At 46.5% G+C, this 23,243-nt stretch overlaps 1 protein-coding gene across 1 annotated transcript; it reads right to left on the reverse strand.

Moving 5' to 3' along the window:
- Window positions 1-6,800: 6,800 nt before the first annotated feature.
- Window positions 6,801-22,007, reverse strand: LAMP3 (lysosomal associated membrane protein 3). The gene is made up of 6 exons (XM_060242717.1): window positions 21,929-22,007; window positions 19,679-20,028; window positions 15,808-15,930; window positions 12,037-12,094; window positions 8,814-8,981; window positions 6,801-6,967 (listed from the first exon to the last, which is right to left on the reverse strand). Exons 1-6 carry the CDS (start codon window positions 22,005-22,007, stop codon window positions 6,828-6,830), a joined length of 918 nt encoding a protein of 305 aa, XP_060098700.1. The 3' UTR covers window positions 6,801-6,827.
- Between the last annotated feature and the right edge of the window lie 1,236 nt (window positions 22,008-23,243).

A 23,243-nucleotide genomic window follows, 5' to 3' on the forward strand; every position in this document is an offset into this window, starting at 1 on the left:
CAAAGGACCGAAATAATGAAGGATAAGGGCACCTTCTTTGGGGTTCTATGGGGCTCATAGAATTGGACCCCCCGGGTCCAATCCTTTTGAAACTTAAGGCTGTTTTGAAAATTTGGTGCCTCTATCTCAAAAAACAGCCCCCCCCCCAAGAGCCCCAGATACCCATAGTTCAATTCTCCATTATACTCTAAGGAAATCAGTCTCCATAGGGAATAATGGAGTTCCCAGCAGGCATTTCCCTCCCCTCCCCCGCTTTCTGATGACCCTGAAGTGGGAGGAGGGGGAGGAAGGGTCTCCAAACTGGGGATCCCCTGCCCCCACCTGGGGATTGGCAATTTAAAATTGCTTTAATATTTTAACAATGTCTTGTTCTAATAATTTAAATCTGTTCTAAATTGTTGATTGTTGTTAGCCACCCTGAGCCCAATAGGAGAGGGCGGGATATAAATATAATGAAATAAATAAACCCTACTTACTGCTGAGTAAACGTGAGGCGAGGAGAATGCCAGTCCCTCCCCCACCCCCCTGCTTCAGCTGCAGGGAGTCATATCCTAGAGAAGCTTGCCTCCTTCTGGGTTCGCATACGGGCCTGTTTTGCAGATCGGTGTTTTATTAGGGTTGCCAATCTCCAGGTGGGCAACAGAAAAAAGTCACATGGATAGAAGACAAGGAATAAGCCACAGTTCCATGTAGAATGCACCTTTTGCCAATTTTCTATCATCAAAAAACCGTAATAGTGAAGGTTGGAGAAAACTTAATGAGAATGACACATAGAAGCGTGAGAAACGTCAACAGATTATTGGTTAAAATGTGGCTTGGATAAAGCAGTTGTGAAACAGGAGAATTTAGACCAGTTATGCCTGTAAACTGATACTAAAAAGTGTATTGAAGTATTCTTTGCCTACCTGGTGCAAATCCGGACCTATTCAAAAAAGTAAAAATTTGGAATACAAAACGAATATTTTGAGTGGATTTTTTTGATGATAGAAAATTGACAAGAGGTGCATTCTACAAGGAGCTGTTGCTTATTCCTAATCTCCAGGTGGGGGCATGGGATTCCCTGGTTTGGAGGCCCTCCCCCCCCCTTCAGGGTCATCAGAAAGCAGGGGGGGGGATGTCTGCTGGGCACTCCATTATTCCCTATGGAGACCGATTCCCATAGAAAATAATGGAGAATTGATCCACGGGTATCTGGGGCTCTCAGGGGGAGGCTGTTTTTTAGGTAGAGACACCAAATTTGCAGCATAGCATCCAGTGCCTCTCCCCAAAATACCCTCCAAGTTTCAAAAGGATTGGACAAGGGGGTCCAATTCTATAAGCCCCCAAAGAGGGTGCCCCTATCTTTCATTATTTCCAACGGAGGAAAGGACTTTAAAAGGTGTGCGGTCCCTTTAAATATGATGGCTAAAACTTCCTTTGGAGTTCAATTATGCTTGTCACAACCTTGCTTCTGTTCCCCCCCCCACACACACACACATATTTCTTGAATTGGACTTGGCAACCCTCGTGTTTTTCATAGTCACACAACATAATGTTTTCAGGTGTGCACCGCTCCACCCAAATCTCCAGGAATTTGCCAACCAAGAGTTGCTAACACTAGCTCTAGTGCTCTTTAAATGTACCTTTAAAAAAAAAAAGGCAGGAGCCTTCCTGTCATGATATACACACACACACCTCTTTAAAACAGGAGGAAGTATTCCTTTCTTTGTTACATCATTGTCCCCTCCATTTTATCCTCACAACAACCCTGTGAGGTGGATTAGGCTTTATTAATTTTTTTTTAAATTCTGCTTCTGAGATCAGATGCCACCTTCCCTCCCATTTCAAACATTAAAAGAGCATGTAAACTATAAATATATAAAAATATTTAAAACATACAAACATTCCCAGTGACTGGGAAATGGAACCAAGTCTCTCTGATCTCAATCCTGCACTCTAACCACTGTGTATGCAGCTAATCAGGCAAACGGATGATAATGAGTCTCTACAACTATGCCTTCCATAGTGTAGTCATGGAAATTTTTTGGCACCAGTTTACCTCAGAATAAAAAAAAATTCAGCTTTCTGAAATCTAGAAGCATAGCATTCAATCTCCATTTAAGGATTTTTCACCAGGAGAGTGACATGTAAACAGACTTCCTAATTTTACACCATCAGTGACGTGTATTTACAAAGCTGAGAAGTCTATCCCCTATAAATATCTGTGAACTTGTGGATAAGATACCTTGCCCCAAACATCATGAAACTGAAATAAACGTTGCATTTTTATATAGGGTTCTAAATATCTTAACCCAAATTCTGCATCCAGGTCTGTCTTGAGTTTTTAATTAATGCATTAAAAACTCCTAATAGCAATTCCCCTGGCACAAAGTAACATAGCTAGTTCCCCAGAAAAAAAGGTTTTTTGTTTGTTATTTGAGGCAGGGGTGTGTGTAAAGTGCTGGCAAATCACAGCTGATTGATTGATCTAAGTGTCATTCTTTGCATTTAATTTTCCTTTCTTGTTAACTCTGACATTTATGTTCCATCCTAAGACAAACGGCAGTGCCATTCTCTCTTGAATCTTCAGAGGCTGCATATAAAGTTCCCAGTGAATTACAGCTAAGTATCAAAGAGTGCAATAGATTAACATGTGTTTCTTGCAAAACTACAGAAAGAGGAGGACAAGAATTTATACCCTGCCCTTGAGTCTCAGAGCAGTTTACAATCTCCTTCTCTTCCTGTGAGATAGGTGGAGGTGGGGCTGAGAGAGCTCTCAGAGGGCTAGTCTTGAGAGAACTGTGACTGACCCAACGTCACCCAGCAGCTGCATGTGGAAGAGTGGAGAATCAAGCTAGGGTTGCCAGGGCTGTGGTGGAAAATACCTGGAGACTTTGGGGGTGGATCTGGGAGAGGGATGTGGGGAGGGGAGGGGCCTCAGCATTGTACAACGCCCTAGAATCCACCCTTCCAAGCAGCCATTTTCTCCAGGGGAGCTGATCTCTGCCAGCTGGAGATCAGTTATCAAAGCGGGAGATCTCCAGGCCCCACCTGGAGGCTGGCAACCCTAATTCAAGCCCAGTTGTCCAGATTAGAGTTTGCCGCTCTTAACTAATACACCAGCTGCTGGGATGCTGCTGCGTTGTTGTATGTGAACCCCTCCCTGTTTCCTTTGGGGACAAACTTTGGAAAGTAATGGTCTTTCTTCCTCCGAATACAAAGGGAATTGCTGAAGCAAAAATGTCCTAGTTTTTCCAGTTCTTTTTCTCACACAGAAAAAAATACAATCATTAGCAAAACAGAAGGATACGTAGCCGTAACAGATTTCCATAAAAGCATTTTAAAGTTGTATTCATATTATCATGATTATCATATATACACATACTATTTCCTATATATATTTAAAAACACAGAACACACAAAGAAGGGTAATATTTCAGGATTCATCAACGCCTTAATTCTGCATTCATTATTCTTATTGTGGGAAAAGTATAGAAACATGTCTTTGTCCGAGGATTGCCAGCCTCCAGGTGGCACCTGGAGATCTCCCGCTATTACAATTCATCTCCAGACAACCAAGATCAGTTCCCCTGGAGGAAATGGATTTTATGGCATTCTACCCTGCTGAAGTCCCTCCCATCCCCAAACTCTGCCTTCCCCAGGCTATACCTCCAAAATCTCCAAGCATTTCCCAACTCAGAGCTGGCAACCCTATTTTGTCCATAATCATGTTTCCGGTGATTTGAAGGAACACAGCCTTCAATTATTAGTGTTTGGGGGGGGGGGTGGAATTATGAGAAAATTTCCAGAGCCAGCCTTAGACAGAAAAACACGGTAGCTTACAATTTAAGTAGTTGTGTGAAACCTCCCCCAGCTGGTTTAGCAAAATGAAGATCCTGATGCTGGGAAAGACTGAAAAACCTGGATTTCCTGGGAGGAGCTAGCAATCTTGACTCTGAATGTTGAATGTATTGATTAATGAATATATGAAATACTGCAAGACCCCGTTTTGAACATCTGACGAAGCCATTCAGTGTGAAACAGCTGGCTCCAGTGTGCGGCCCCGTGATCAACTCATGGAATTGGGGTTTAGCTCTTGCACTCACAATCTCTGAAAAATGGCATTATGATTGCTTCATAAAGTGTGGAAATAATTGTGGTGGAATTTGATATATCTTGGACTGATTATTCGAGTTTTCCCGGTTTGCTGGGTTTTTGCTGAGTAAATTTGATGTCAGGAATTCACTTGTGTAAATTGATGTTATCAGCTTTGTACTAAATGTATTTTTAAGACTTTTTGAATTATACACCTTAATAGTTTGAATACGTTGCCAGTAATTTATAACCACGACCTTTTCTGGTTTCCATATTGGGAAAGACAGAAGGCAAAAGAAGAAGGGGACGGCAAAAGATGAGACGGCTGGACAGCGCTACTGATGTAACAAACACGAATTTGAGCAGACTTCGGAGGATGGTGGAAGACAGGAGGGCCTGGCGTGACTTGGTCCATGGGGTTGCAAAGAGTTGGACTCGACTGTGCGACTGAACAACAACAACAAAACCTTCCCCTTTTTTCCCTTCTGTACCCCCCTAAAAAAATTAAAAATTAATCAAAAGAATCTCAAACCTGAGAGAATTGAACATTGAGCGATTATTAATTATTATTATAATTTCTCTTTGGGTTGGGTTGGGAGGGTTGGGTTGTTGTTTTTTTTACGACTTCACTGAAAGCCAGGATATTAACAAGTGTCCCGGGCTTTCAGTTTAAAAGCGTGCAACCAAGGGATTTTAAAGGTGACAGCAGCTGCCCCCGCAAAATAAGCAGGCTTGATCCCGGTAGTCTGGCAATCAGCTGTGATTCCAGGAGAGCTCCCAGCCCCATCTGGAGGCTGGCAACCCAACTTGCTGGGTACATTCCTCGGTGCTGTGACGAATCAGATGCACCCACCAGGGCTGGCCCTAGACTGTCTGGCACTCTAGGCAAGGCTAACTTCTGGTGCCCCCAACTACACTGATAACATCACTGAGTCACATGGGGGTCACCCAATTTGGTATAAATTGATGTATAAATCGATGGTGCGGTCTCATTTGGAGTACTGTGTGCAGTTCTGGTCGCCGCACCTCAAAAAGGATATTATAGCATTGGAGAAAGTCCAGAGAAGGGCAACTAGAATGATTAGAGGGCTGGAAAACTTTCCCTATGAAGAAAGGTTGAAACGCTTGGGGCTCTTTAGCTTGGAGAAACATCGACTGCGGGGTGACATGATAGAGGTTTACAAGATAATGCATGGGATGGAGAAAGTAGAGAAAGAAGTCCTTTTCTCTCTTTCTCACAATACAAGAACTCGTGGGCATTCGATGAAATTGCTGAGCAGGCAGGTTAAAACGGATAAAAGGAAGTACTTCTTCACCCAAAGGGTGATTAACATGTGGAATTCACTGCCACAGGAGGTGGTGGCGGCTACAAGCATAGCCACCTTTAAGAGGGGTTTAGATAAAAATATGGAGCAGAGGTCCATCAGTGGCTATTAGCCACAGTGTGTGTGTGTGTGTGCGTGTGTATGTATATATATATATATATATAAAAATTTTGCCACTGTGTGACACAGAGTGTTGGACTGGATGGACCATTGGCCTGATCAACATGGCTTCTCTTATGTTCTTATGTGACACAGAGTGTTGGACTGGATGGGCCATCGGCCTGATCCAACATGGCTTCTCTTATGTTCTTATGTGACACAGAGTGTTGGACTGGATGGACCATTGGCCTGATCCAACAGGGCTTCTCTTATGTTCTTATGTGACACAGAGTGTTGGACTGGATGGGCCATTGGCCTGATCCAACAGGGCTTCTCTTATGTTCTTATGTGACACAGAGTGTTGGACTGGATGGACCATTGGCCTGATCCATCATGGCTTCTCTTATGTTCTTATGTGACACAGAGTGTTGGACTGGATGGACCATTGGCCTGATCCAACAGGGCTTCTCTTATGTTCTTATGTGACACAGAGTGTTGGACTGGATGGACCATTGGCCTGATCCAACAGGGCTTCTCTTATGTTCTTATGTGACACAGAGTGTTGGACTGGATGGGCCATCGGCCTGATCCAACATGGCTTCTCTTATGTTCTTATGTGACACAGAGTGTTGGACTGGATGGACCATTGGCCTGATCCAACAGGGCTTCTCTTATGTTCTTATGTGACACAGAGTGTTGGACTGGATGGGCCATTGGCCTGATCCAACAGGGCTTCTCTTATGTTCTTATGTGACACAGAGTGTTGGACTGGATGGACCATTGGCCTGATCCATCATGGCTTCTCTTATGTTCTTATGTGACACAGAGTGTTGGACTGGATGGACCATTGGCCTGATCCAACAGGGCTTCTCTTATGTTCTTATGTGACACAGAGTGTTGGACTGGATGGGCCATCGGCCTGATCCAACATGGCTTCTCTTATGTTCTTATGGTACCCCCAGAAGGCCAGCGCCCTAGGCGATTGCCTAGTTTGCTGAGTGGCAGGGCCAGCCCTGGCTTTCCCTGCCCAAGTGTTACTGGCTGTGGGTTGCCAACTCCTGCTTGGGAAATTCGTAGAGATTTGTGAGTGGAGCCAGGGAGCTAAAGCCACCAATTCTGGGAGGCCAATGATCTGACTTGTTAAGATGCTTCATGAGTTCATGTGACCCCTAGTTAGGGTTGCCAGCTCCAGGGTGGGAGACTCCTGGAGATCTGGAGGTAGATTCTGGGAAGGATGCAATTTGGGGAGAAGGGGACTTAAGTGGGGTATAATTTATGAAGCAATCGTAACGCCATCTTGCTGGGTACATTCCTCAGTGCCGTGACGAATCAGATGCGTTCGTATCCTCTGTTGGGCTTCCTGTTGTAAATCGCGCAGGTGGTGATGACAATGACCAGTAATCCTGCCAAACTGAGGCCGACCGTAGCTGGGATGATTCTCTTGTTTCTGTCCAGAGCACACTCTTCCTCTGCAAAGGAAACCAGCCTGTTAAGCATGTATTGCACAGTAACCATCATGTGCTTCTCATTTAGCGGACTGCAGCTTTTCAGAATCACCCAATGTCAGAACTTGTAACTTTCCTATGTGCTGAGCAACTATTATTAGCCTAACTGACTCCATATTAGAAATGTCTACTAACCCTGTAACTTTGCATTTCAAATAAATACTAACCATTGAAGGGTGACAGATAGCCCTGGGAAACATCTGCAGGTGGCCTTTGAAGCCAAAGATGCCAGAGAGGAGCAGCGGGGTTCCTTCCCCCGCGTTTGGAGATAAGGGGCCTGGGAACAGACGCCTGTCTCTCTGGGTGTGAGAAATGGTTTTATTGTGGCTGTTACCACTGCATAAGAATGTGCCGATAACTGTGAAAGTTATCAGAGTCAACCTGCTCTTTTCCTGGACACTAGTTCTCAATAATGGTGGAATCAGCTGCCGGAAGAGGTGAGGGCCCTGCGGGACTTGGCGCAGTTCCGCAGGGCCTGTAAGACGACCCTCTTCCGGCTAGCCTATACCTAGCCTATATTTAGCTAGGATAACAACTTGATGTAACTGGCCAGCCATCTGTTTACAGCAAACTGAATTACTCTGTTTTTAAGGTTTTAACTGTTTAAATTTAATTGTTTTATACTTGAAATTGTTTAAATTTTATGTTGGATTAACTGCTGGAAGCCGCCCTGAGCCATTCGTGGGAAGGGCGGGATATAAATCCCGAATAAATAAATAAAATAAATAAACGTCTTGACTTTTGAAACAAAGTAATGCGTCGTTCTTGAAGTTCCCAGTTCTGACACCCAAAGCCTGGAAGCACGTTCTTTAAAAGAGATGTTCTGGGAAGTTTTAATTAGATATTCTGGCCATTGATGATCAAAGCAGTCTTTTTCCCCCCACACACCTTAATTCATTAATTTCTTAGCTCTCAGCTGTTCGTTCTCTTAAATCAGAAATGCCAAGGAGGGAAAGACTCTGAGAACATGGTCATGTGCTTCCAAGGACTCGCTGATCCTTTTCAAGGTTGCTGGCCCTCTGCTGAAAACCAGTGGGAGGGGTTGGGGGAGCATGAAGACCATTGCTCCCTCTAAGCTGTGGAGTTTTGTGAGCAAAAATTCTACTTTGTAAGCCGCTGGCATTTAAGTTGTGAGTTACTACACAAATTAGTGTGCTCTGGGGCCATCCTTCCTGAGCTAAGACAAAAATGTGTGAGCTGGAGGCTAAAAAACTGTGAGCTAGCTCACACTGCTTAGACACTGGCAAAGACTGACGAAAATTACATACTGTGACACTGCAACATCATTTGCAAGAGAGCGCCCATAGAGCATCACACAACACAGTGACATCACAGGAGCTTGCCTGGAAGTGACATCACAGCATCCCTCCGCTTTGTTCCTGCTGCTCATTTCAAGCAGCGGCAGAAGCTGGAGTCTTTTCCTAGCACCTTCGACTGGAGGCGTGAATGTCCCCTTCCTTCATTTCTTCCAGTTCACACAGGAGAATTTTGGCCCAGCCATTCAGCAAACGTGCTCAGGACAGTGCACTTGATCCCTGCTTCCCATTTATCCTCCCGATAAGCCTAAGTGAGGCTGAGGGAGTGCTTGGTTCCAGGTCACCAGCAGAGCTTCAGAGAGGGAAGATCTGAACCTGGAACTCCCAGTTTATACATGACATTAATTACATCCCATATCTTCCCTATTTCCTGTCTTCCCTATATTCCTTTTTTTAAAAAAAGTCTCTGCACTGCACCTGCTTCTAAGGGTGGGGAGATGCATCCGTCTGATCCTTTTAGTAGGAAAATCCTTAACATGCATTCATTCCCTTACCTTTCCCAAACTGGTCCCCGACAATATCAAAAGCTTGCAGTTGGGTATTGATGGCCAGTAGCTGAAAGCTGACGTCCACATCTATGGTTTGCTTGCTGAAGCATTTAAAAGAGCTGCCAATCGGAGTCGAAAAGAGCCGGACAGTTTCGATTCCATAGTACTGGGAGCCTGAAACACACAAATAAATACCCAAGTGGTATTGGAAGGGAAATCATACTTTGGTTGAAGAGTAATTGGTAGGAAGATACCTGGAGACTTTGGAGGTGGATCTGGGAGAAGGTGGGGTTTGGGGAGGGGAGGGGCCTCAACATGGAACAGTGGCAAGGAGCCCACCCTTCCAAGCAGCCATTTTCTCCAGGGCAGCTGATCTCTGTCCAATTTATAAGAGCCTCAGAGAGGTAAACATGATGTTCTTCATGCTACTTTGTGAGATTTTCAGTGGAGAGAGAGATTAGCCCAGGGATGGCCAAACTGTGGTTCAGGAGCCACATGTGGCTCTATCACACATATTGTGTGGCTCCTGAAGTTCCCATCGCCATGCCAGCTGGTTTGAAGAAGGCGTTTCTCTCTTTAAATCAATTCTCCAAGCCAAGCCAGCCAGCTTGGAGAATGCATTTGAAGTTAAACTTGCTTCCTTTCCACCACTTTCGCCCCATCTATTTTCCTTCCTTCCTTCCTTCCTTCCTTCCTTCCTTCCTTCCTTCCTTCCTTCCTTCCTTCCTTCCTTCCTTCCTTCCTTCCTTCCTTCCTTCCTTCCTTCCTTCCTCCCTCCCGGCTCTCAAATATCTAACATTCATGTCTTTCAGCTCTCAAACGTCTGACATTTATATTGAGCAAGTTTGGCCACCCCGGACTAGCCCAAGCTGCATGATAGAGTGGGGGTTTACACCTGGGCGTCCCCAATCCCTGTTCCAGCATTGTAACCACACTGCTACATTAGCTAAATCCAAAAAAGTTCAGTGGAGAGAAACACAGTTTGAGTCCAGTGGCACCTTTAAGGCCAACAAAGTTTTATTCAAGGTATAAGCTTCCATATTGGGTGCAGTGTGCGTGCGCTCGAAAGCTCATCACCTCCGTATTAAACTTTGTTGGTCTTCAAGGTGCCAGTGGAATCAAACTTTGCTCTGCTTCTTCAGACCAACACAACTACCCACCTGAATCTATCAATGCCAAGAAAGTTATATATGCTTAAGCCTAGAGTTGCCCGCTCCAGTAGGGTTGCCATGTCCAATTCAAGAAATATCTGGGGACTTTGGGGGTGGAACCAGGAGACATTGGGGGTGGAGCCAGAGCACAGGTGTGACAAGCAGAACTGAACTCCAAAGGGAGTTCCGGCCATCACATTAAAAGGGACCGCATGTCACGGCTGGGGCCGGGTCAGGCAAAGTCCAGAGGCAGTCCGAGGTCTGTAGCCAGCAAGCAGGAGTGTCCGAGGTGCCAAATCCAAATCGCTGTGCAAGTGTCGCAGGTCCGAGGTCCAGAAGCCGAGGTCAGGGAGTCCAGAAGTCAAAAGCCAAAGTCAGGGAGTCAGGAACCAAAGTCAAGCCGGAGTGGATGCTAGAACGTCAGGGAGATGACTAGTTGCTTCCACAAAGCCTCCTCCCAAAGCCCACAGCTATATAGCCCTCTGCTGGCTGTTGCCCATTTGGGCTAATTGCTGGCTCTGGGAGGCAGCCAGGATCCTGTTACAACTCAAGCATCCTTGCTCTTAGGAGGGCCAGAATCCTCTCAAAACTCAGGACTCAGGGAGCGTCTTGCTTGTGAGCGTGCCGCCCTCCTCCGATCCCTGAGGTCCTGACGGAGGCGGTCACGCACACGAGCCACCCGAGAGGGCGAGGCAGGGGGGCTGGGATCTTCTTTAGCAGGAGGCAGGGGTACTGGTGCAGGTGGCAGGGGTACAGTTTCCTTGGCAGACTCGTCTTCCTCTGCAGGGTCCCCAGCACCCATGACACCGCACACCTTTTTAAAAGCCTTCCTTCCATAGGAAATAATGAAGGATAGGGGCACCTTCTTTTAGGGCTCATAGAACTGGACCTCCTGGACCAATCTTTTTTGAAACTTGGGGGGTATTTTGGGGAGAGGCACTGGATGCTATACGGAAAATTTGGTGCCTCTACCTCAAAAAATAGGGCCTCCCAGAGCCCCAGATATCTGCGGATCAATTCTCCATTATTTCCTCTGGGAATAAATCCCCACAGGGAATAATAGAGTTCCCAGCAGACATTTCCCTCTCCTCCCCCCGCTTTCTGATGACTCTGAAGCAAGGGAGGGCCTCCAAACTGGGGGATCCCCTGCCCTCACCTGGGGATTGGCAACCCTAAGCTCCAGGTTGGGAAATTCCTGGAGGTTGGGGGGGTGGAGCCTGTGAATGCTGAGGTTTGGGAGGGGAGGGACTTCAGTGGGGTATAACGCAGCAGTGGCCAAACTTGCTTAACATAAAAACCATATAATAAACGTCAGTCATTAACGTCAGATATTTGAGAGCCGCAAGACAGGCAGGCAAATAGATGGGGGAAGGGAGGGAAAGAGAAATGGAAAGAAAGCAACTTTATCTTTGAACGGCTGGCTTGGCTTGGAGAAGTGATTTAAAGAGAGAAATGCCTTCTACGTGGCAGCAAATGGGTCGGTGAGGGCTTTAAGAGCCACGCAATATGTGGTACCATAGAGTTTTACCGCAAATCCTAGAGCGTCCCCCGGCGCAATGTGCCCGGCGTGATGATGGTACCTCTGGGTGATGTCATCATGCTGCGAGCTCAAAGTGCACATGAGAGGAGTCCCCCGTTGAGCTGCAGAGGGACCTGGCAGCCCTAATTACTTTCCACACATACTTCCAGGCCAACAACCCAGGCCCGTCAAGATAATGTCATTTGAAATTTGGGACAAGACATGGATTTTAATCTTCATTAGTGTTTGATTGTAGCCAAAACCGCGTGTCACCTCTTTTACTGCACATACAGATGACGAGAAGCACAGGCTCCTGGTATGTCTGAAAAGGGCCATCAGCTCAAGGGAGTTCAAGTTGCTCTGTAACCCTGGCTATTGGGCACATTTTCCGGCCTGTACATTGCCATTTGTACGGATGAAGTGAGGGGGGGGGGAGATATTTGTGAAGTTCCTGCATTGTGCAAGGGGTTGGACTAGACGGCCTTGGAGATCTCTTCCAACTCTATGATACTGTGGTCACCAAATGCACAAAGTGGGAGGGGATCACAACAGTACTTACCCTCAGAGGGTACCGTTAAACTAGTTTCGATCACATAGACATAATATACATCTGCAGTCTGAGGAGAAAAAAAAAAGATGATACAATTACCCACATTTCTGCTTGGAATTAATACAACATAGCACATGGTCAGCTCTTTAAATATACAGACATTTAAACAGAGTCCAAAAAGCAAAAATCCCCACGTGAAACCAGCTTCTATATCAAATTACATAAACAAGAAAAAACCATTCATATATAAATAATTGTATTAAACCACATATATTACTTTCATCAAAACAACCATAATACTCAGTCCTTAGAACAAAAGGAAGCACTTACACCAAGAGTTCTTTTCCTTTATATGGTAAAATTGTCCAGCTTTCCCATGTAATCCTGGTGTGATATTCCAAATGATGAATGTCTCTCAATGGATGCAGCCAAATAATTCAATTTTCAAAGAGGAAAGGGACAAGGTTGTACTAATACCCTTGTTTCACAAAAAGGCTTTTTCATGCTATAAAAGACCTCTTAGCAGAGAACTTCTTCAAGCTGCAATACACCTCTTGGTAGAGAGCTTATTCAAGCTGGAATAGACATCTTAACAGAGAACTTCTTCAAGCTGCAATAAACCTCTTAGCAAATTCTTAAAGCAAAGGCAATCATAGCCCAAATGTTTTCTAACTGAACACCCAAAGGTGCTGCTGAACACCCAAAGGTAAGAATTATTTACCTATTTAAACAGAGTCCAGCAGAAACTTTTTCATTAGGAGTTGCCAACTCCAGATTGTGAAATCCCTGGATATTTGGGGGTGGAGCCTGGGGAGAGCAGGGTTTGAGGGCAGGAGAGACTTCAGTGGGGCATAGTGCCATAACAGCTACCCTCCAAAGCAGTCATTTCCTCCAGGGGAGCTGATCTCTGTAGTCTGGGGACTCCGTCGTAATTCCAGGAGATCTCCAGGCCCCATCTGGCAGTTGGCAACCCTTTTATGGGGAGGCCAGCCACTGAGATTAAACTTGGGGCTCCACACCTCTCTTTTGCAACCCTTTTGGTGCATCTAGTTGGCCACTGATATGCCAGACTAGGTGAATGACTGTCCTCATCCAGCAGGTCTTTTCCTACACTTGATCCTATAGTATTACAAGCATATTCCTATTTTCATCCATGAAATGTTGGAGGGTGTTTATATTCCATTTGTTGGCACACACGATGCCATGTTTCTGCTCTCAGGTTTTAAGTACATAAATATAATAAAGGAGTGTGTTAAATTGCATCTCAATGTACCAAAAAAATGTTCTGAGATGCTGAAAGGCAAACATCTAGAACATAAGAACATAAGAGAAGTGCCAAGCATGCATATTTCTGAGTGCCATTATAGTTCCTCAGACAAAGAACAGGACGTAACTGAGGGACATAACCGAACTGGCAACTTTCAAACTATATGGTGGAGAGAGCTCTAGCTACCACCCCCCACGCTGCTTTCGATGTGGCGACCCAAACCACCTGGCGACTGACTACCCGGAATGACCTCGAGGCCTCCCCTCGCTCCAAAGGCCAACGCACCCAAGGAGAAGCCTGACCTGAAGGAGTGGTAAAGGGTGAAGGAGGATTCTGGCATAAAGGCAGTAAACTGTACATGCCAGAAAGTCTCCGAAAGGAAGTGCTCCAATTTTGTCACGACAGCAAAATCTCAGGGCACTTTGGCTACGTCAAAACCCTACACTTAGTAAATAGGCAATTTTGGTGGCCATTCACGAAAAGAGACATTTCCGCCTACGTTGCCTCTTGTCCAATATGTATAATGGCTAAAAGAAGGGGGGCGGAAATCTCCCAGACTGTTACAACCTTTGGAAACGGCCACCAGACCATGGTCAGTAGTCTCACTTAATTTTATCGTGGAGCTGCCTCCCTCTCAGGACTGATTACTGACAAAAGACTGATTATTGAGAAATATTGATGCTTGACATTAAGCCATGTTGGATCAGGCCAGCGGGCCATCCAGTCCAACACTGTCACACAGTGGCCAAAAAACAAAACAAAACAGGTGCCATCTGGAGGTCCACCAGTGAGGTCAGGACACTAGAAGCCCTCCCACTGTTGCCCCCCAGCACCAAGAATACAGAGCACCACAGCCCCAGCGAGAGAGGGGGGAAGTTGCCTGGCAAGTCCCTTTCTGCTCATATTTCAAAGCAATCCATAAAACCTCATTTCAGAGGGAAGGGTTGAATCTGTGCAATGTTGCGCTATGAGACATATTGTTCTCAAAGAAGGGGGGAAAGGTTAGGAGATTTTCGAAAGTTTCTTTTGACATTGAAGCTGTTCCAGGCGCTACTTGAACATTCGTTTGCACAATGCATCCTCAGGATCCCCCTTCAGCAAACATTAACACTCTCTTCTAGTAAAGAGCAAACCCTTGAAGCTGAGTCTTTATTTGCAAGATGAGGCGTTTGCGCTTGGGTAGCTCCCAAGGAACGAGAATCGAGAGGCAATTCCAAACAATGAGGATTTTGTGCTTATTGGGAAATGACACAATTTCCCAGGGCCTTCCTTGCCCTCAGAACTCCACTTTTATTATTTAGGTATCACCGTCTCCTAGCAAAATGCAGTTCTTATTGGTTTCATACATTTTTCTTCCACCTTTCAACCAGGTACCTCAGGGCAGCATATGTGGGTCCTCATAACAGGAGAGAAAACTGTTTTCTCCTCATAACAGGAGAGAAAACTTTTCTTCTCACAACAAAAGAGAAAACTTTCTCTTCATAACAAGAGAGAAAACTGTTTTCTTCTCACAACAAAAGGGAAAACTGTTTTCTCCTCATAACAAGAGAGAAAACTGTTTTCTCCTCATAACAGGAGAGGAAACTGGAGGAAACACCTGCAGAGAGCTTGGGCTTCTACAGAGAGCTCACTGCTAACATTGTGTTTGTCTGCCTGCTTGTGTCAGAAGTTAAGAGGGGAGGTAAAGGCACAGCTGGGGCTGGGATGGGAGGGCACAGGCTGTGTCTTGGGTTCACATGGTCCTAGCAAACATGGAGGAGAGCAACCAAGATGATTAGGGAGTAGGATCACCTTCCCTATGAGGAAAGGCTGAAGAGTCTGGGATCTTTGAGTTTAGAAAAGAGACGACTAAGAGGGGACATTATAGAGGTAGAATTGTATCTCCTGTCCCAATACCACATGTAGGGATATCTACATAGTTGGGGGTTACAGGACTGTGTGTTATCACCTTTTAAAATCTTTGTTCGGCCTGTTGTGTTTGCAAATTCGGTGGGTGCTTTTAATTTTCTTATTAAACCTCTTTTCATTTTGAATGTGGTCAATGTATTCTCTGTGACCCATGTTAAGCCCCTGTTCAGTCCACATGTACCAGGAGCAAAAAGCGGAGGGGCAAGTGGTTAAACACTACTCTCCTAGAGTGCTCAGCTCCCATGAGCGCTGGTCCCCTCAGCAGTGAGTGTGAAAGGAGAGGGAGATGCAAGTTGGTGCTATTCCTTCAGGTGGCAAAGGAGCTGGGGGTTCTGTTTCCCCATGACTTTTCTCTGGCTGTTGAAAGGGGACACTTAGAAGTGGTGAGAGGCAGTGGAGCAGGTGATGAGTTCTAGGAATGCCACGCTTTAGCATGGCAGCCTCAGGTAACCCGGTTGAGCAGCCACAGAACTTGGGACTTCCTTCCTTCCCTCCCTCCCTCCCATCCATCCATCTCATAGAAAAGGAATCACAGCAGCTGTTTGTCAGCCTGAAAAAGCCTTAAATCCTGAGTCCCAAACAATCAGCACAAAGGGAATTTTTACCTTTGCAAAAGTAAAGCGGATGAAACCACCATGGAAAGTAATATTCAGAGTTGACTGCCAAATCCCACAGCTTCCTGATGTCTGTGTGGCGTTTGGGTCAATGTTTAGATACTCGTCTTTCTTCTGCGGAAAGAAAAGAAAGCAATGCAGAGCCAACTACCCATCTAGGGTTTTTACTTAGAAGCCCCACCCTTTTCAGCAGTTCCATCTGCCCCCTTAGGCACAGCATCTTGAATTCATTGTAGCAATTATACCATGGTGGCCAAATTGTGGCTCAGGAGCCACATGTGGCTCTTTCACACATATTGTGTGGTTCTCAAAGCCCCCATGCTATTTATTTTATTTATATTTCAATTGGCAGCTTGGAGAATGCATTTAAAGTTAAAGTTGCTTTTTCTCTTCCATCGATTTACCTTCCTTCCCTCCTCTCTCCCTCCCTTCCTTGTGGTTCTCAAACATCAGATGTTTATTCTATGTGGCTCTTCTTACGTTATGCTAGTTTAGCCATCCCTGAACTATACTATACTGGTTTACAAGCCGTAGCCTCTGTATAGTGGCCTGTTTTGACTCCTCTACTGAGGACTGGTGCAGACCTAAAACTAGACTGGAGAGATTAAAGGACAAGAAGCAAGCTGCAGGGACTCACAGTTCCCTGTGTTTTAATTGCCCCCATTGTTCTTCATATTCCCGAGTTGCTGTATACAATCAGGAGTGTGCTAGCTTTTAGAACCCAGGACTGCAAATCTAGGCTTCATCTGATTGCGTAAGAATCACAGAATCATAGAGTTGGAAGGGACCTCCAGGGTCATCTAGTCCAGGAGTCCCCAACCCCTGGGCCAGGGACTGGTACTAGGCTGCGGCCTATTTGCAATGGACCACGCAGCCTTGCCCCCGCCCCACCCTTCGCAGCCTTGCCGCACCCCCTCCCACGGTGCCTCCTTCCTATGTTCACCATTCTAAGGGCCAGGAAGGGGCGGTGAAGTGCCTCCCAGGTCGACTCCACCCCCCACCGATCAGCTGATTGACTGGGAAAAACGCTGAAGCAGTGGCAAGGGACACTGCCCTTGCCTCCTTCCCAGGGGGGGACGGCCTGGGAGGAGCTTCATGGCCCCTTCCGCAGCCTTAAAATGGTGAAAATGGGAGTGGGGGGGAAGAGGAGGAGGCGAGGCTGCATGGGGGAGCGGAAGGAGGAGGAAAAGGGGGGAGGAGGATAGATCCAAGTGGACAGCCGTGTTGGTCTGAAGCAGTAGAACAAAGTAGGAGTCAAGTTTCACCTTTAAGAGGCGGTGAGGCTGCGCAAGGGGGGAAGGAGGGAGGAGGAAACGGGGGAGGAAAACAGGGGGAGGGGGTGCTGCAGGAGGGGAGGCTGAATTGGGTGCCCCCACCCTGCCGGCTCTGGGGTCACAGTTGGTGGGCCAGCCCTGGGGCCAGTCCCTGGGGCCAGTCCCTGGGGCCAAAAAGGTTGGGGACCACTGATCTAGTCCAACCCCCTGCACAAAGGAAAGAACATAAGAACACAAGAGAAGTCATGTTGGATCAGGCCAATGGCCCATCCAGCCCAACACTCTGTGTCACACAGTGGCCAAAAAACCAGGTGCCATCAGGAGGTCCATCAGTGGGGCCAGGAAGCCCTCCCACTGTTTGCCCCACCCCCCAAGCATCAAGAATAGAGAGTATCATTTGCCCCAGACAGAGAGTTCCATCTATACCCTGTGGCTAGCCACTGATGGATCTCTGCTCCATATGTTCGACCTGGAGTTGCAAGAAAAGATGAAGCTACCTTATATCAAGTCAGACCATTGGCCTACCAAGGTTGGTGTTCTCTGCTTAGTCTGGCAGCAGCTCTTCAGGATCTCAGACAGAGATCTTTTGCATCGCCTTCTACCTGACCCTTTTTAGGGTGAGGGGGATGGACGTGCTGGGTATTTATTATTTATTTATTGCATTTATACCCCGCCCTCCCCTATCAGGTGAATGGGACCTTTAGCATGCAAAGCAGATGTTCTACCAGTGCACCACACTACAGTCCTTTCCTCAACTCTGATGATTCTGTGAACCCCAAACCAGTTAAATTTGGGGGCACGTTTGGAATTTTGAGAAAGAGTGTTTGGGAACCACCCCAAAATGGGTACTGTGGGAGGTGGGACCAGTCACAAAAAAATGGCTGCCAAAATGTTTGGTGGTTCAAGCAAAGCATTCTCCTACAATGAGCATAGTTGCTTCTGAATGGGGAATCCCTGCAGATGAAATTGCTGAGCAGTCGGTAGTGCTGCCAAGCCCTCAGGCGGGCAGGGGTTCTCCTGCTCTGAACCTCCTCCAACGTCACCCGCACGATGATGTCACCTGCAAGCGACATCATCGTGCCGGTGATGTCGTGCACCCGCTGCTCTAGGCATTTCCGGGAAAATTCTATGGTTTGCCCAGGCACTCTAGCAATTTGGGAGGGAAAACTCTATGGTACATCTCTGAACCTGGAGCTGGCAACTCTAGGCTGCGGGGGACTAGGCAACCCTAGCAGTCAGGTTAAAATGGATAAAAGGAAGTCTGTCTTCACCCAAAGGGTGATTAACACATGGAATTCACAGCCGCAGGAAGTGGTAGCAGCTACAAGCATAGACGGCTTCAAGAGAGGATTGGATCAACATCTGGAGCAGAGGTCCATCAGTGGCTATTAGCCACAGCTTATTGATAGAACTGCTTGGGAGTGGGGCACAGTGGGAGGGCTTCTAGTGTCCTGGCCACACTGATGGACCTCCTGGTGGCACCTGGGTTTTTTGGCCACTGTGTGACACAGAGTGTTGGACTGGATGGGCCATTGGTCTGATCCAACACGTCTTCTCTTATGTCCTTATGGAACTCTCTGTCTGGGGCAAGTGATGCTCTGTATTCTTGGTGCTTGGGGGGCAACAGTGGGAGGACTTCTAGTGTCCTGGCCACACTGATGGACCTCCTGATGGCACCTGCTTTTTTGGCCACTGTGTAACACAGAGTGTTGGACTGGATGGGCCATTGGCCTGATCCAACATGTCTTCTCTTATGTCCTTATGGAACTCTCTGTCGGGGGCAAGTGATGCTCTGTATTCTTGGTGCTTGGGGGGCAACAGTGGGAGGGCTTCTAGTGTCCTGGCCCCACTGATGGACCTCCTGATGGCACCTGCTTTTTTTGGCCACTGTGTAACACAGAGTGTTGGACTGGATGGGCCATTGGCCTGATCCAACATGTCTTCTCTTATGTCCTTATGGAACTCTCTGTCGGGGGCAAGTGATGCTCTGTATTCTTGGTGCTTGGGGGGCAACAGTGGGAGGGCTTCTAGTGTCCTGGCCCCACTGATGGACCTCCTGATGGCACCTGCTTTTTTTGGCCAAGTGTGTTGGACTGGATGGGCCATTGGCTTGATCCAACTTGGCTTCTCTTATGTTGAACATATGAACATATGAAGCTGCCTTATACTGAATCAGACCCTTGGTCCATCAAAGTCAGTATTGTCTTCTCAGACTGGCAGCGGCTCTCCAGGGTCTCAAGCTGAGGATTTTCACACCTATTTGCCTCAACCCTTTTTTGGGGATGCCGGGGATTGAACCTGGGACTTTCTGCTTCCCAAGCAGATGCTCTACCACTGAGCCACCGTCCCCTCCCCTGTTCTTATGTTCAGATGCAAAAGGGATGTCCCCTGAGGTCTTCTGAAGTACCTCCTGGCTCAGTGAGTTTGTTGAAAGCCAGTATTGGCTTCTTTCTGGGGTGACAAAACAAGTGGGCATTAGCGAATGCATCAGCAGGCACTGTGACACTACACTGGGGATCGCTGGCTGCGATCTTTTCAAAAAACCAGGGGTGTGGGAAAGAATCGGAAAGGAAAAGCTGGAAGCTTACTGTTTTGCTGTTTTGAATGATGAGGGTCAATCCCAGGGAAGCTTTAATGCAATCTGCTGTTCGGTTCTTAACACTGTAAACCCCAGTTGCAGCAGGTGCTGGTTTAGGTGAGAGGCTGGACTGCGCTGAGGTTGTTGGCAAGGGAGCGGTGGTTTTATTCCTTGCTGGAGCAGATGTCACGTTCTTCAAGGCCCCTGTGTTTGCTGTCTGTCGGGTTGTTGTCTGGTTCATCGACTCTGTGGGGATAGGCTTGGAGGTGGTCTCATTTGTAACCGTGGTGTTTCCAGCTGGAGCTGACGACTTTGGGTGAACTGTAGTTTCCTGATGTTGTGGAGCCCTGGGTTCTGATTCTGTGGGTTTTGGGAAAGCATGGATGGGAAGGTGCATATCCACATCACCTCCTAGCACAATTTTCTCAACCCCTTCCCTACAATTTGTTCCCACCATTGGTGGGCTTTTGGGTGGGTCTTTTTGAAAAACTGTTCATAGATATATTGCTAGCAGGGGTGGCCAAACTACAGCTCGGGAGCCACATGTGTCTCTTTCTCACATATCGTGTGGCTCTTGAAGCCCCCAGCACTGCATTGAGAAGGCGTTTGTCTCTCTAAATCACTTCTCCAAGCCAAGCCAGCCGGCAGCTTGGAGAACTCATTTAAAGTTAAAGTTACTTTTCTTTCTACCTCTCCCTATCTTTTGGCAGCTCTCCAACATCTGATGTTCACGACTTGCGGCTCTCAAACATCTGACATTTATTCTATGTGGTTCTTATGTTAAACAAGTTTGACCACTTCTGCATAGTGTCATTACACACTTCTGATATTGTGACTACCATTTAAAAAAAAAAAACAGTGGGGAAAAGCAATCTGGAGCCAAAGAGGGAAACAGCAGGAAATACCCCCATGTGGAAATTCCACTGCTGCTGTGAAATTCTCTGCATTTACAGCAGCAATAAGAGCAGAATGGGAGATCATCCCCCCAAGAACCGCAGCAGACAGACAATATTAAGAACAAGAACACCCAGAAGCACCTTATGAATTAGCACCTGCATTTCCTTGCATTCTTCTTCTCTCCCAGTCTTCTTTTCCTTTTGTGTTGCATGAACTGAATTGTGGGCATTCATTGTGAATTATAAACCCCCCTGGGTGAAGTGGCAGAAAAGCTCCCTGTAAGCAAGTCAAATAAATATCCGCAATGACATTTTGATTGCCTCTAAATACAGACCTGGGCTCCTCTCTGCTGGTCGTTGAACCAGGTGGATCCTTTAGATCAGTAGCCCCCAACATTTTTGGCAACAGGGACCAGTTTTGTGAAGACAATTGTTCCATGGACCAGTGAGGGTGAGGATGCTGTGAGGGTTTTGCTGCCCCACACTGCTCCTCTGTCCCTGCCCCCCCCGGGGGTCTATAAATAAGGAGTAGGTGAAGGTCTCTGCTAACAGGCCACGGACCACGGCCCAGGGGTTGGGGACCCCTGCGTTAGATGGAAAGAAAGAAAACTAATTATGGGCAGAAAGAAGTTTCCCATTGAAACCAAAAGAAACAAGCGAAGGCTAGAATGTGGGCTCCGAAAAGCATAAATAACTACAATAAATTTATTTATTTATTTATTACTTTCAATTTATATCCCTCCCTCTCCGCAAGCAGACTCAGGGCGGCTCACAACATCGTATAATACAATCAATCAATCCAAGAGAAGATTTGTTTTAAAAAAATCATTCCCAGTCATCGCAAAATCTCAAGGCGGGGGGGGGGGGTAATGGGTATAAACTGAGAACTTGGGCAAACAGCCTAGTGGAAAGGGTGAGAAGGTTTCATTACCTTTAACAACTATTAAAGAGGGGGATTTTTCAGCAGCTCTGACTTTTGTTCCTCATTCACTGGGCAACCGGCAAAAATTGCTTCTTTTCTAAACAAGAGACTTCCTCAGATTACCCACCAAGCAGCCAGGTTCCGTACGGTGATACTCAGGGCACGGAAACTGTTCTGCAGTTAGCTCTCAGGTTTTAGATGAAATTGTAATTTCTATCCTAGTTTTAAACTTTTGAAATGTCTTATTTGTAATACATATCTATATCTGTAAGCGTTTTATATGTACATCTGGTCTAAGGACTGTAATATCGAGAAACGAAACGAATTGCTTCTTTTACACAGCTGTGAAAGGCACAAGAGCTTCCAACCCCTGCAAGATTCTCAAAACGCCAGTCGCAGAGCACAAACAATGTCCATGCCAGATTGTTTCACTTCTACTCACCCCCGGCCAGGATGAGAAGAGATCCCACCACCAGCAGCTTCTGCCAATTCATGGGGACGGAAGAGCGGGAGTCAGACATGCCTTAGAGAAGAGCTTTCAACAGAGGGGAAATGCACCAAGTTTCAGTGCCAGCAGCCAGCAAACCACATGTGAAGGAGAGATGGGTGGGGGAAGCTATTTATAAACGGTAACCCATAACTCTCATCAAAAAAGCTGGCGGAACTGAAAATGGAAGCAAGATTAGCTTATGATTGTCTCCTCGGTGCATATGATTCTCTCTTGAACCCCAGGTCTAAAACAGAGGCTTTTGAGGTCATGAGAGCAGCATTCCCCAAATGAAAAAACATGATCCTCAGGTGCTCTTTTAATACCTGGATTCTCCCAAGTACTCCACCCCACATTCGGGTTGCCAAGCACCTTGGGACAAAAGGGCTTGCATAGATTTTTTTTGCCTTGGGTTCATTTGCCAAAAAAAGCCCAGGGCAAGCCCATTTTCCCTTTCCATCTTTTAGCCCAGGGCTGGCCAAACAGTGGCTTGGAAGCCACGTGTGGCTCCTTCACACATATTGTGTGGCTCTCAAAGCCCCCACCATCCTGTTGGCCAGCCTGGAGAAGGCATTTGTCTCTTTAAATCACTTCTCCAAGCCAAGCCACTTAGTGACTTTGAGAATGCATTTAAAGTTAAACTTGCTTTCTTTCCAACTTTCTTTCCCTCCCTGCCTTCTTTCTTCCTCCCTCCCTCCCTCCCAACCATCTTGCAGCTCTCAAACGTCTGGCATTTATTCTATGTGGCCTTACATTAAGCAAGTTTGGCCTGCCCTGCTCTAGTGGCTGCAGCTGTTGCAAAGGCCGCCCCACTCATTTTCTAAAAAGCTGGGGGCAATTTGGGAAGTTTTTTTTTTTAAATATATTTTTCAGAACTTTTCCAAGTAGCAGAACATTTAATACCGGTAACACGTCCAAGACAAATAGGTTATTGGCATAGTGCAAACATTACCTGGCTTAGGGAGGACACCATGAAACAACTTAATTTTTTTAAAAAATCTGAAATATATTTAAGAAATAGGATCAATACATATACACACTTCAAAGTATCAGAACGAGTGGGGGTTTGGAGCACAGAGATCAGAGCACAGCCTTTCCTCAGCCTGTCTCTTTCCAGTTTTCAAGCACTGTTACACACACGTGTGTTCCAATCAAGGTGAAAGGGCACAAGGAAAATGCAAGAACATAAGAGAAGCCATGTTGGATCAGGCCAATGGCCCATCCAGTCCAACACTCTGTATCATACAGTGGCCAAAATACAAACACACAC

The sequence above is a fragment of the Heteronotia binoei genome, chromosome 6 (genome assembly GCF_032191835.1).
Source record: "Heteronotia binoei isolate CCM8104 ecotype False Entrance Well chromosome 6, APGP_CSIRO_Hbin_v1, whole genome shotgun sequence".
NCBI classification, from domain to species: domain Eukaryota; kingdom Metazoa; phylum Chordata; class Lepidosauria; order Squamata; family Gekkonidae; genus Heteronotia; species Heteronotia binoei.

Coding starts and splice junctions, on each gene's coding strand:
- LAMP3 (XM_060242717.1), bottom strand. CDS start 22,007: ATGTCTGACTCCCGCTCTTCCGTCCCCATGAATTGGCAGAAGCTGCTG. Junction 20,029..21,928: donor TCTTCTCATCCTGGCCGGGG/GTGAGTAGAAGT, acceptor CAAAACCCACAG/AATCAGAACCCAGGGCTCCA. Junction 8,982..12,036: donor TTTAACGGTACCCTCTGAGG/GTAAGTACTGTT, acceptor TGTGTGTTTCAG/GCTCCCAGTACTATGGAATC.